Source organism: Wolffia australiana, chromosome 13 (assembly GCF_029677425.1).
Source record: "Wolffia australiana isolate 7733 chromosome 13, ASM2967742v1".
NCBI lineage: Eukaryota > Viridiplantae > Streptophyta > Magnoliopsida > Alismatales > Araceae > Wolffia > Wolffia australiana.
Window position 1 is genome coordinate 3,855,875 of NC_135847.1, and position 14,063 is coordinate 3,869,937.

A 14,063-nucleotide genomic window follows, 5' to 3' on the forward strand; every position below is an offset into this window, starting at 1 on the left:
CATCCTGCTATATGACTATTTTCTCTTATTATCCGTATTACCACCTTATTCTTCCCAGGTCTAACTAAAGCATTAGACCTATTTCTTAATGCCATTCCCTGTGAAGATGGCCTGTCTCCCACTATACATATTCGAGTGAGGTAAAAATTTGCGAATTCATTTGATCTAACTACATTAAAATTAACACCCTAAATTGTTGATCCCTACATTACAGCAGCTAGCATAAAGGTTCACCATTTATTTCATGAGAACCATGATGAATATTATGTGGCCGTCAAGCCAATCACTGATGGCGCACACCATCAAGGATCATCGACGACGTTGTCTGCACCGCCCGCCACCGTCATCGACAACCAGGTGAAAATATGCTAGTTATCGCATTTTCATTCCCATCATTTTTTTTTGCCGTGTTTTGTGTTTCCCCCTCAAGGGAGGGGAAGTCCAAATTGCTAAGAACCCCCTCAAGCTCTTATCATGAAACATCTTCATCTTGGCTTTATAAATCTTCGAATTCTCATAAGCCTCATTTCTTAACTCTTCCAACTCATTCAATTGAAGAAGTCTATGCTTGCCGACTCTATCCAAATCTAGGTTGAGTTTCCTAATATCCCAAAGGGCCTTGTGTTCTAACTCAAGTGGTAGGTGACAAGCCTTCCCAAAGATAAGTCGAAAGGGAGACATGCCGAGAGGAGTTTTGTAAGTGGTCCTATAGGCCCATAATGCCTCGTCTAGCTTCCTAGACCAATCTTTCCCATCCGGACGCACTATTTTCCTCAAAATTTTCTTAACCTCCCGATTGCACAATTCCACTTGGCCATTGGCTTGAGGGTGATAAGGAGTAGTGACTCGATGATGGACACCAAACTTCTTGAGGAGGTTCCTAAAGTTGTAGTTTGTAAAGTGGGAACCTCCATCACTAATGATAGCTCGTGGGCATCCATATCTATAAAAGATGTTTTTCTCAATAAAATTAGTCACTACCTTACTGTCATTGGTTTTGGAGGGAATGGCTTCTACCCATTTGGAGACATAATCGACAGCCATCAAAATATATTCATAACCATTAGAACTAGGGAAGGGTCCCATAAAATTGATTCCCCATAAATCAAATATTTCTACTTCTAGTATGGGTTGTAGGGGCATTCTATCTTTCCTATTTATGTTGATGGATGCTTGGCATGCTAAACAAGTATTATAAAATTTCTGGGCGTCATGAAATAATATAAGCCAAAAGAACCCTGATTCAACAACTTTATGAGCTGTTACCTTGGCCGAGTAGTGTCCCCCTCCGGGTTTGGAATGACAGAATTCCAAAATGCTTCTTTGCTCGCTCTCGGGGACACATTGCCTCAAAATTTGATCTTGGCCTTGATGGAATAGCTCCGGATCTTCCCAAAAGTAAAATCGTGCATCCTTAAGCAGCTTCTTCCTCTCATGAGACGTCCATCCTGTGGGAATTTTTCCTGAAACCAAAAAATTGACAATGTGCGCGTACGAAGGAACCAATGTTCCTTGTGCAGTTAGGACAAATTCATCAGGAAATGCATCATTAATTTGTTCAGTTGGGGCGCCTATGATTCGGGAGAGGTGGTCGGCTACTACATTTTCACACCCTTTCTTATCTTTAATCTCTAAATCAAATTCCTGTAATAAAAGTACCCATCTAATCAACCTCGGTTTAGCCTCCTTCTTCGTTAACAAGTATTTAATAGCTGCATGATCTGAAAAAACAGTTATTTTACTACCTAGTATATAAGACATAAACTTTTCTAAAGCAAAAATAATTGCCAGCAGCTCTTTTTCGGTAGTAGTGTAATTCAGCTGCGCATCCACTAAAGTTCTGCTGGCGTAGTAAATGACCACGGGTTTCTTGTCAATTCGCTAACCTAACACTGTACCTACTGCAAAATCAGAAGCATCACACATTAGTTCAAAAGGAAGGGTCCAATTGGGCCCTTGCAAGATAGGTGCGTTAACTAAAGCTTCTTTCAATTTATCAAATGCGTTCTTAGCCTCTAATGTTAGTTCAAAATCATTATTTTTAGACGATAAAAGATTTGTAAGAGGTTTAGAAATTTTAGCAAAATCAAGGATAAAACGTCTATAGAAACCCGCGTGGCCGAGGAAACCCCTAAGGGTTTTTAGGTTGGTTGGAGGTGGAAGGCCCTGGATGATCTCGATTTTGGCCTTGTCCACTTCCAATCCACGGTTGCTGACAGTGTGTCCCAGCACTACTCCCTCCTTGATGTTCGGATTGTGCAGGCCTGAAGCTTTCTAGCATCTTCCTCATCTGCTCTTGAGACTCCAGCATTTGCTTTGTTTGAAATTCCATCATCATTTGCATCTTCATCTCCATCTCCGCCCGCAACTTTTGGTTTTGCTTCTCTATCATATCTGAAATGACGGGGGTAAGTGAAGAAAAATCAGGTTGGTTCTGAGATGGAAACTGATACTGCTGTGGAGGCCTGTGCTGGAATGGTTGTCTCTGCTGGAACGGAGGTTGAGCTGCCGCCTTGTTCCCTTGGTGGAAGGTCTCTCCGTTTTGGAAATTTGGCCTCTTTTGACCTGCCCACGGTTGTTGCGGCTGGTTGAAGGCCTTCACCTCTTCTTCCATGGCTTGGCAGGCTCCATCTTCATGTTCCTTGCTGAAGCAGAGAGAGCAGATCTTAGCTTTAATGATAGGAGAGTTACCTAAAAAGACATTCTTCAAGGTGGAGGTGAGCTCCTCCAATTTCTGGTTAGTCTCCCTTAGGCCCGCTTGTAGCTCTCCCTCCTTGGCGTTAACCTGCAGAACTCCTGCTCTTTTTGGCTACAGGTTTCTCCCATTCTGATTGGCCCCAATCTCCTGCAAGTCAGTTTCTGCAACTCTCTCAAAAATATCGAAAACTTCATCCTCATATGCGGTATAAAACGTTCCACCCGTAGCGAGATTTACTTTGTTTTTCATAAAATCAGAGAGAGATTCATAAAATATTTGGGCTAGTTGACATTGCTTAATGCCATGGTGAGGACATTTCCTCAACAAATCATTGAATCTCTCCCATGACTCACTAAAGGCTTCTCCGTCATGAGGATGGAAATTGTGAATTTCTCTTCTATAAAAATTCGTTTTGGAGAGAGGGTAAAATTTCTGCAGAAATTTTCCTTGCATCTCTTCCCAAGAATTAAAAGTGATTCCTAGATTACGATACCATGCAAACGCTTTATCTTTAAGAGTTAGATGAAAATATTTCATTTTTAACATCTCTGTAGATATTCCAGGAACATTTTGAGAAGAGCATCTAATATGAAAATCATCAAGGAATTCTAAAGGATTCTGTGCAGGTAATCCGTTAAATTCAGGTAGAGAATTGATCAATGCATTATCGTATCGAAACAAGATACCTTCACCGATGTTAAGATTTACATCGGTTTGTCGTAAGCTTCCAGACGGTGTAGACCTATCCAACATAGTTCTTCTCCTTTCATTCTGCTGATGTATCTCTTCAGCCATATTTCTCTGCTGAATTTCTGGTTCTGTGACTGTAGAATCCGGGGTGGCGTCTCTACTAATTTTTTCTGCAGACTTCTCACCAGCTCCTGAGCGTGTAACTACCATAGATCTTCAGCACAAATGTTAGCAGAACAATGAGCTGAGGATTTTTAAGTCCTGTAGCTTAAGGAGAATCAAGAAAAGATTACTGAACAATTAAAAAATAAATTCCTACTGTGATACCGTGCTCCCCGGCAACGGCGCCAGTTGATAAACTCAATTTTTGGGGTGTTTTTTACTGGTTATTTAGCAGTTAATACGCGTGAGGATTGAGCTTATACAACAAAATTTATAACCTCACAGCTTAGGGTGAGTGAGGGTCGATCCACAGGGAGACGGCAAAAAACAGCAGAATAATTCTTTCTATCAAATCAGTTCTTTTAGATCTCAATACTCAAGTATAAACTCTGGTAAACGATCTTCAGTACAAACGATAGAGCTTTCTTTAAAAGTCTCGGTGCAGCAAATCTTCAGTAAGGCTTTCCTTACTGAGGATTTGCCTTTGCCCTTTGGGGCAATTTCACAAACACCCAGCGGGTGTTTGTGCAGCAGCTGTGGCGCTGTGGCGAGCACGCTCGCTGGCGCTGCGCATGGCGGCACTTTGCGCGTGTCGCTGCGTGTGGCGTTCTTCCCCGCGGCTTGGATTGCTGGCAACCTAGGCTGTTGCCTGGGTTGCTAGCAGTTTGGAAGTTCTGCAGGGATGGATTTCACGATCTGATGCGAGAACAATAGAATTTTTGCTAGAACAGAATGGGAAACGATTCAATCAACTATGAAATTCGAAATCAAGCGTAACCAAAGGAACAACAGAAATTGGAAATGCTGAAGACACAGCTTGTGATCTTCAACCCAACTCTGATTGTCTTAGAAGGGAGAAGAAGATTGTACTAAAACTGAAATGCTCATGCCTCCTCGTGTCACTCCTTAGGGCAGGCGGCGATCGTCGTGCTCGGCTACTCCTCCGCTCGCTTCCCTCCCAGCTCCAATGCTCATCAGCCATGGAGGGTCTGCAGAAATCCTTTCTCTCCAAGCCCTAGCTTCCTTGAGAGAAATTCTGGACAACCTAAACTCAACTCTCAAGAGGGTATTTATAGGTTTCTCTTAAGTCATGCCCAGGGGCATTTTCGTAATTTTTGTGCCTTTGAATTTTCGCCCGCTCCTCTTGATCCTCGTCTCTTTCCTTGATCTTCTTAACCTGTCTCTGAATGTTTACTAACCATAAAATGTTAAATATAGTCCACTTGATTCAAAGGATCTAGTGGGGTTAGTAATTTCATAAAATGATGCATATGCATGATATTAGCATGAATTAACATTATAATTTTGATGAATGAAAGCCAAAAAGTTTAATTATTTGATGACGTATTTGAGAGTCATCAAGACACCAAAGACGTACGGTTGTACTTTGGCTATGGCCAACGAGTCTCTAATCGTGGGATACTAAATGGTCTTAGTTCGGGTACATCAAGAAGTTCACGAAGACGATTGAGTGGTCAAGATGGGATCCTCCACCCTCGGTATAAGAGGTGACATCTCAAGGAAGATGATGCGATGAAGTCCTTGGCCAAGGCATTGAAATATCGGGAGAAGAGTTCTCAGATGATTTCTGAACGTATCAATACTAACTTGGATGACCGATTAGGTTTTGAAAGTTGACCGTACCCGTAGTCGTTGTAAGAGCGCCAAGCGGATGAGAGACTATACATACATGGTAACTAATGACGAAAAGGTTCCCTGAGTGAGTCCATACACACTTTTTTGTATCTTCTAGAGCACGAGGTGTAGCTTGGCACCCCACGTGTTGGAGAATCAACCTATCAATTGGGTTAAATCGAACTGACATTAATTAATCTATATGATGATATAGTTAATTAATTTGGAAGGCCAATAAATGTTATTGGGCTGGTGTAGTTGTTAACTAGACTGATGCATGGGCCTAGAGGGTCACACGCAAATGGTCTTTTGGACGTTAGAAGATATACTTAAGTATTGAGGGTTTTATGAAAAATACCCACTTAGTCTAAATAGGGGAAGGCCCTGAACAAAATTCACCCAAGCCATAATTGTTTAGGGGCCTTTCCCCTTCTACTCCTATCTCCCAACACTCCCTCTCCCTCCCCGATATGATCGGGACGACGTAATAATACCGACGGAGAAAGAATGGGGCTCGTCAACGGGAAGGAGGAAATCTGACGTGCCGAGGACTACGTGGAAACGTCTAGAGGCTATACACATGAGCAGTTTGACTCGGCTCACTCTAGGGTCCAAGAATCACGGATGCGATCCGTATAAAGGTACATTGTTTTAATGGTTTTGTTGATGCCATTTGATTCGTTCAAGCCTTTTGTTGCGAATCGTTTTTCATTTATTCATCCATGTCAAGGTCTCTAGAACCCAACAAATATTTGTAAAACTTCATTAACAAATCTTGTTTTGCTTCAAGGTGAATCTAAAATTAAGAATAATCTAACGGGTATTGATAATGGAGTAGAGATGATTAAGTTTAAGGTGTATTTAATAATGACACGCTGGTTGTAACAGTAGTTTCATGTATTTTATTGAGCCTTAAAATGACTTCTTAAATTTTTACCAAGGTTCTGATTTTTCTCAATTTATGTTACTTTAACAACCCTTTGTGACATTGCTTTCATAAATAAAATATTTTTATAAATCACAAAAATATTTTTGTGATGTATTAAAATATTATGGGGGTTCATAACATTATACAATTTTCTGACATTAAATTTAAAAGAGATTAATTATATATATCAGATTATATATATTTTGATTTATATAAATACTTTTAGGGATTTTAAATGTTATTCCAATTTTTGCTTTCATTAAATTCATAGATAATTTTATTTTAATAAGTGATAAAATTTATTCCTGAATTTTTTTCAATACTTTTATAGAGCTTTCTTGCTTTTGTGGTCAATCGAACTAGTGATCGGCCGTCCGATATCCATTTACGATATCGGACAACCGATATCCAATAGCCGGTAAATTACAAGGCGGTTTCTGATACCGGATATCGGATGACGAATGGATATCGACATTCCTAACTATGTTGAATATGGGGGCGGATATCGACTAAGCTAGGGACGAGGCGGATCTCAGATAGCGGATACTGGAATCCAATATCAGGATATTGGAATTGATATCTGGATATCGATATCCGATATTCGGATATGTAGATGTAATTTTAAACTTCGAATCCTATTATCCCATATTGAAGAAAACACAACTTTTCAAGCTTATATATAATATGAGGTAATAATTTACTAAAACATTTGGGCGCTGTTTACGTTTAAAATCTAAATTCATGTTCACTATTGGCTTTATCTCTCTAATCTTAACCTGTTGAGCCGCACATTCTCTTGTTACCTACTAATGGAAGGATTTCCTCTCCAACCCATTGACTGATGACAGCTTCCAAGTTCCAACTTCTAACTTACCAGTTTCATCGAATAAACCTATTTTTACAAGGACTAATTTGTTAGATATCAAAATTCGATGGCCAACTTCGAGATTCAATATCGTCATCCATTCCGAGAGACAGAGGCGGATGACGATATCAGACATCGTTACTGCAGCAACCGATATCCGGATATCGGTTATAACGGAACAGTACTGTTCGACACCCGATGAAGTAGTGGTCCCGATAGTGTCATCTATAGTTCCGGATCATCTGGGATATGGACGATGGATGGTTTTTTCATCCGAGACCTCCAGACGGGCGACGTCTAAAGCCAGTGCAGGGACGCAGACGGCACGGTTTTTTCGTCCGAGGTCTCCGGACGGGGCATTTTTTTCGTCAGGGTGGATGAAAACCGTCCCGTCTGTTTGTTTGAGGACAAATTTCTGTCCCAAATTTTTTCAACCTCGCGGACGTGACAATTTTTCATCCTGGGATGAAAAAACTGTCCCGTCCTCGTCCCTGCAGTATACCGTCATCCAATACCCGGTAAGGGACCCAACCCTAACCAGGGAGGGCCCACACATCCAACCCAAGGTCAGACTGGGCCCACCAAGGAACCCCAGAAGGCCCAAGAGTCAGACCACAGCGCTGAATCCAATGGCCGGCTCCCATTGGTCAGACCCTCTCCAGCGAGCCGATAACGTTATCAGCCCGGATCGAACAGGGATCCGCCACGTGGCAGAAAACAGTGACGTGGCAACTCAGGATCTATCTCCACCTCTCGTCTCCTTCCCCCCTCGCGCTATCTCTTTAGCTCTTAATCCTCTTCTTCTTCCTCTTCTTCTTCAGCACCGTTCGTTCTCCGCCTGCAGAGGAGGAAGAAGAAGCTCGAGAGGAGGTCCGATCTCGTCAATGGCGTCGACCTCAGCGATTTCCATGGCGATGCCGACGGCCGCGGCGGCGAAGAGGAGGCTGGCGGGCGGCGCCGCCGCGAGATTCCAGCCGAGGACGGTTTCCGCGGCGAGATCTCAGATTAGGGCTTCGGCGGCGAAGCAGGAGGCTATGGCGACGGGGCTGACGGCGGCGGCGATCGCGGCGGCTCTGATCGTGCCGGAGATGGCGGAGGCGGCGGCGCCCGGCGTGTCGCCGTCGCTCAAGAACTTCCTCCTCAGCATCGCCTCCGGAGGGCTTGTTCTTGGGGTGATTCTCGGCGCCGTTATCGCTGTCTCCAACTTTGACCCCGTCAAGCGGGCTTGAATCTTCCCTCGATCGGCCATGGCGGTGTGTATCTTCCATTTCTCCTTGTCTCTGTTTCTATCTCTCTCGCTTCCTCCGATCTCCAGCCTTCTGTAACGATCTCTCTAATCTTCTTGGCGCGAATCATCCAGACTTGCCCTTATTTTGTTTCCGTGTTCTTGATTGTCTCCTCCTTGTCGACCACTTCCGCTAGAATTGCTCTTCTATTTTTGCAATCATATACGTTTGAAAGTCTTGTGATCAGCGGATTGAGCGAGGAGAAGTTTTAATTTTGCTATCAAAATTTTGCTTGAAAACGCTGTGAATTGGGAGGTGAAATTCAGTTTGTGGGTTTTTACAAGTATGGAAAATTTGTCTTGTGCTCTGGAGATTATGATGAATTATTCAACGATTGGATTGAAGATTTGGAAGGGGAAGCCTATCACTCAGATGAATGTTTGTTTACTATACAATCGAAGATAACTACAGCTTTCTGCATGTTATTTATGATTATCCTACGGATTTGTTAGCCTTTCTATAGATATCGAATAAATCCCTGTTGTAATCCATGATTTACCCAAAGTGTGACCTTATGAATCTCTACAACACGGTCTAATCACCTTATGATCAATAGAACAGGGTCTGATCTTGATATAGGTATTATAATCCATGATTTAACAAAACTGTGACATTATAAATCACTACGACAGGGTCTAATCACCTTATGTTTGTCGTGAACTCATAACTCATCAGGATCATACTCTTGATGATTTGAATGGGATGATTTCAAGATTTCTGCCCTACGTTGAACTCCGCTTGAGAGGTTATGATTTCAAGACTTCTCACAATGCAGGGTGAGAGTCTTCAAAATGGTTTCATCTCAGCCTCAAGTTGAAAACTTGAGGTCGAATTGGGAGTTTTTTTCTAATGCAGAAAATTAGAGTCAAGGTGAGCTTACTCAGATAGAAAATATGTGAAGTAAATATTAGTTGGGGATCCTCCATGGGCAGTTTAGAGTCTTCAAAATTGTTTCATCTGAACCTATCTATGAAATATGTGTAGATATGACATCGTACAATCAACCTCTAAAAAGATTTCATTTATGAAAATTAGAGTAAAGGTGAAGTCTCTAACATAAAATTTCTCTAATATGCATGGAAATAAATGTTTGGGAGCTCATCTCCTGAAAGTCTTACTTTTAATGGTACTATTAGTTTTAACGTTTTCCTAATTATCAGTAAATAAGTCACATTTGGTTATACGACGTTCATGGGATCGTAATGATATTGATATATGTTAGAGATGTTTCTTATTGGGTGAAGGAGATTCGGAAAAACCCTTGAAAAGTACACACTTATAAAGCTGTTCCACTCAGACTGGCAATTAGTTGGATACTTGAATTGATAAGTAGAGACTTTGAATTGATAAGTACAGGTTTTAAACCGAACCAAGACCTTGGAAGATGAATTCTATTTTGAAAATTAGAGTAGAGGGTAAATATATGGAGCAGTGAACAAACATTTGGAACTGATATTTGAAGGACCTCCACATGGATGAAAATAAGGTTGTTTTTTCATTAAAATATTTGTTTTTCACTTGTGACTCGTGTAATTGCTATGGCATTGAGAATTTGAGGTGAATGTCCTGCAAGCGAGCTGATTCCATTCAAGTTGTATCTTTTTGAATTGAAATCACTGCAGTTAGTTTACTAATTACGTTCCCATTATCTTTCAAACATAGCTTCTTAACCCATCGTGCTCATCCCTGACGTGAAAAAGAGGTTGGATTGATGTGCAAAGACACATCAATTAAATACAATAAAGTTTCTGAAAGAACATTGAAATTATGGTTTAAAATGTAATTATCGCGCTAGTATTTCATTTGATTATTTTATGAGGGCCAGAATTTGTGGTCGTCTTAAATGTGCATATGATCCATGAGATATCATCTTAAATATGCATTATACGTCTTGGATTACTATGTTCCATTTAAAGTTCTATTTCTACCTCATTCATCCATTGAATAGAGATAAGTTGGGGGGAAGCATCTAAAGAAATGAGAATCTATGATAACCAAATTCTGTAAAATGCAAATAAGTTGGTACTAGATGAGATGATTCTTTTTCAATTTTTTTGAAATTATGTTTTTTTGATAATTTAATAAATTAAAACCTATAAATAATCACCAGAGAAGGGCCATGATTATGATTATATCATCAGATACATAAATTCTTGAATATGGTTCTCACACAATTTCCACAGCAAGTATTGACTTAAAATTTATTAGACGTTGATATAACTATTCTAAAGGTAGATATAGTATGAATTTAACATAATGAGTGTATACATACCAATTGGATACTGTATCAATGGTTTAAAAGTATGAATTAAAAGTTTTCGGTAATTATGTAGCTATAAACCAGATTAACTCATCATTACGCACCTCAGGAACTCATATTCTTCACTTAACGGGTAGTAATTATCTCCTTAACTCACCTCATCTTTGTTTGGGAGAGAAACTATGAAAGTATGCATATTTTGGAGAAATAGGTGTAAATTTATTGATAGCTTCCGGAACGGACTCGCTCTCTATTTTCAAGAACATAGATTCAAGCCTTAACAAATTTAACCGCTTTCTTTGAGCTAATTCCAGAAAAAATGTTGCGTATAAGTTGGGTGGTTGGGTTTCTAGCTCTGTTTTCCCATCTTCGATAGAAGAACTTATCAATTTTCATGAGAAATTTGATTTTCTTACCAAACCTCTAAGCTTCTATCCTCTGAACAGCATTCTCTAAGGTACACTCTTTCTCTCTCTTGCTATCTCTCTTTCTCTGTCAAGAATTCTCTCAAGATTCATAGTTCTTGATCGAACCCGCTGTCTACGGTGGTTTTATGCTCTTGAATCTTGGTATGGAGCTCTGCTTTCCATTCTCGTTCTTTAATTTCAAATCCGGAAGAGCAGAGTGTCGATCAAAATCTTTCATCAATCTGGCTTCTAAACTGGTTCTTGATCACTCTTTTCCGGTTGTTCAATTTTTTCGGAGATAAAATTCTAACTTTACCAAAAAAACGATATAAATCTTGATTTCCTTCTTGTTCTAAGATTGCTATGTATTCCTAAATGAACTGGAGTCTACGGTGTCAATTTTACAACTAAACTTTCGATAACGGGAAGCAATGATAGTATAAATTTTGTTTTCAAGAATATCCTTTCAACAAACATATGATTCCATCAAGCAGCAAGATTTGATACTTTTTTGCGTCATTACTTAAATTTCTCATTACTTTCTCTGATTTATCTGAATAAAAAAGCTAGATTTATTTTCAAAGCTTCAATCCTAACGATCAATTCATTCATACTTTGATGCCCAGATGGATGATCCGAGGGAAGAAGGCAAACAACCGCCATTATCATCATCATCAAGTCGCCTACAGCAATCACCATCGTCATCATCATCATCATCATCATCGACGGCGACATCACCAGCAAACGATGATCAACCACATTCAAATGGAAGGTCAACAGCAATGGATGGTCAAAGTCAACTGCCGATGATGGGGGATGAGAGAGTTTACCGAGGTCAAACTCAGCTGCTGCACTTTGCAGAAAGCTTGGGTCAAAGATTATTAAAGGGTAAATCGGTGATTTCAGCTCAAGGACTTGGTCAACCATCATCAAAAGAAAAGTCAACAGCAGGAATAGCAATGGATGAGGAGCTTCCACTCCAGAAACTCTATTTGGGAGAAGGGCTTGGTCAACTATCCTCGAAGGAAAAGGCAGCGGGGGAGGATGAAATTAAATGGCAGAAAACCCATTTGCCAGATGAACCAAAGTTAACAGATGATGATAAAAGTCAACCATTGTCGAAGGGAAATGAAGTAGTTAACCAAGGTCAACCCAACTTGCCAGGTGTTCCTGAGAAAACTTCACCAAAAAGAAAGGCAGAAAATGACAGAAGTCCTCGGAAGTTGCACTTGGCAGAAGGATTTGGTCAACGGTCTCTAAAGGGAAGGCTTTTGATGATGGAGTTTGAAGATGAACAAAGTCAACGGAACAAAACCTTCTTGGCAGAAGATCTGAACCGTCCATCTTCAAAGGAAAATATCGTAAAGATGGAGGTTGAAGATGAACAAAGACAGAGGGAGAAAGCCCACTTCCCAAAAGATCTTCGCCGTCCATCTTCAAAGGAAAATACAGTTATGATGGAGGTCAAAGATGAAGAAATGCAAAGGATGAAAACCCGCTTGCCAGAAGATCTGGGCCGTCCATCTTCAAAGGAAAATATAATTATGATGGAGGTTGATGACGAAGAAAGGCAAAGGAATAAAACCCAATTGCCAGAAGATCTGGGCCGTCCATCTTCAAAGGGAGATATAGTTTTGATGGAGGTTGATGGCGAAGAAAGGCAAAGGAATAAAACCCACTTGTCAGAAGATCAGGGGCGTCCACTTTTGAAGAGAGAGGAAGTCATGATGAATTTTCAAGACGATGTAAGAGAAAGTCAGGGATTCCACTTGCTTGAAGGATCCCTCCGAGCATCACCAAAGGGAAAGCCCACACTGAAAGTTCAAGAACAAGATAATCACAAAATCGATGAAGAGGAAGACGGAGACGATGACGAAGATGACGATGAAGACGACGATGACGACGAAGACGAAGATGATGAAGAAGAAGAGGCACGTGAACCGCGGCGGCGTAGGGGAGAAGACCCCTTCACTCTCTACAAGTACCTGAACCAAGAATTGTACCGTGGGCTCACGTCATTCTGGGAGCGTCAGCGGCGTGATGTCATCACCTTCGTTGACTTCAAGTACATGCAGCAACCGTTGGCCCAAGTAAGGAATATAACGAAAGCGGACGGGACGGGACGGGTCATCGGACTGGAAACGTTGCTGGTTTTGTCCAGGGCCTGCGGCCTGTTCATCGGAGAGTTGACTTTTCAGTCATGGGTCCACGCGTTGAAAAGTCAACGGACGACCTTGGAGAGGAGAGATGTAGCCGAGGCTATCGCCAGCAACCTGCCATTTTTTTTTCTTAGCCAGGTGGTGCCCAGGGAGATTGCTGCGCCTTCGCCGCAGCCTGGGCTGTCGCCGAAGCGGTGGCACAGAGGCTCCCGTCCGCTGCCGTTGTCACGCTTCGCACCAACGCCACCGCCGCCAAGGACGCTTCCCCCGGTGCCCCGCTTCTCGGAAAAGGCCCGTCCGTCCACTTACAGCAGCAGCTGAAGCCAGAGCTTGGTGAATTTGGTGCAATCCAGCATCCGTCATCCACAACCATTAACCGTCATCTTTCATCCGTCATCTACAACCGTTAACCGTCATCTTCATCCTTCATCCATCACCATTAACAGTCAACCGTCATCTATCATCAGTCATCCACAACCATTAACCGTCGACCGTCATCTATCATCCGTCATCCATAACCATTAACCGCCATCTTTCATCTTTCATCCGTCATCCACAACCATTAACTGTCAACCGTCACCTTTATCCGTCATCCGTTATCCTTCAGAGTTGTGCACCTCTATGCAATCTACTACCGTTCCGTCCCGTTTCGTTCTCCTTGTGTTGATATCTGAGACCTGTACTCCGTCGGTTTGAAGATTCTAATATTCCGACTTAATATTCCGTCGGTTTGAAGTTTTGGATCTTTTAAGCTTTGGATATTCGAAAGCCAATAAAGTCATCGTCGAATTCTGACATTAAAATTTAAATTTAGTTTTTTTCAGTCCTCGTTAGTCCTAATTTTTTGAGAAATCTCTGTCTTTCAGCAAGAAATTGACTTCACATAGAATTCCTTTTCAAAATTTAGAAAGATTTACCAACCATTTTATCTGAATGGAAATTATTTCCGTCGATTTTTTGAGCTCTAATGTCT

The 14,063-nt window shown here is 41.3% G+C and overlaps 2 protein-coding genes and 1 non-coding gene across 3 annotated transcripts; all 3 read left to right on the plus strand.

The window, feature by feature from the left end:
• Nucleotides 1-2,996: 2,996 nt before the first annotated feature.
• Nucleotides 2,997-3,105, plus strand: LOC144711547 (small nucleolar RNA R71). The gene has a single exon (XR_013583599.1). It is a non-coding gene; the product is annotated as a small nucleolar RNA R71 (small nucleolar RNA).
• Nucleotides 3,106-7,779: 4,674 nt separating this feature from the next.
• LOC144710940 (uncharacterized) lies at nt 7,780-8,364 on the plus strand. The gene has a single exon (XM_078584790.1). It carries the CDS (start codon nt 7,863-7,865, stop codon nt 8,205-8,207), a length of 345 nt encoding a protein of 114 aa, XP_078440916.1. The 5' UTR covers nt 7,780-7,862; the 3' UTR covers nt 8,208-8,364.
• Nucleotides 8,365-10,902: 2,538 nt separating this feature from the next.
• On the plus strand, nt 10,903-13,862 carry LOC144711206 (uncharacterized). Its single transcript, XM_078585138.1, has 2 exons — nt 10,903-10,981; nt 11,558-13,862. The coding sequence occupies exon 2, from the start codon at nt 11,558-11,560 to the stop codon at nt 13,409-13,411; it is 1,854 nt and encodes a 617-aa protein (XP_078441264.1). The 5' UTR covers nt 10,903-10,981; the 3' UTR covers nt 13,412-13,862.
• Nucleotides 13,863-14,063: the final 201 nt, after the last annotated feature.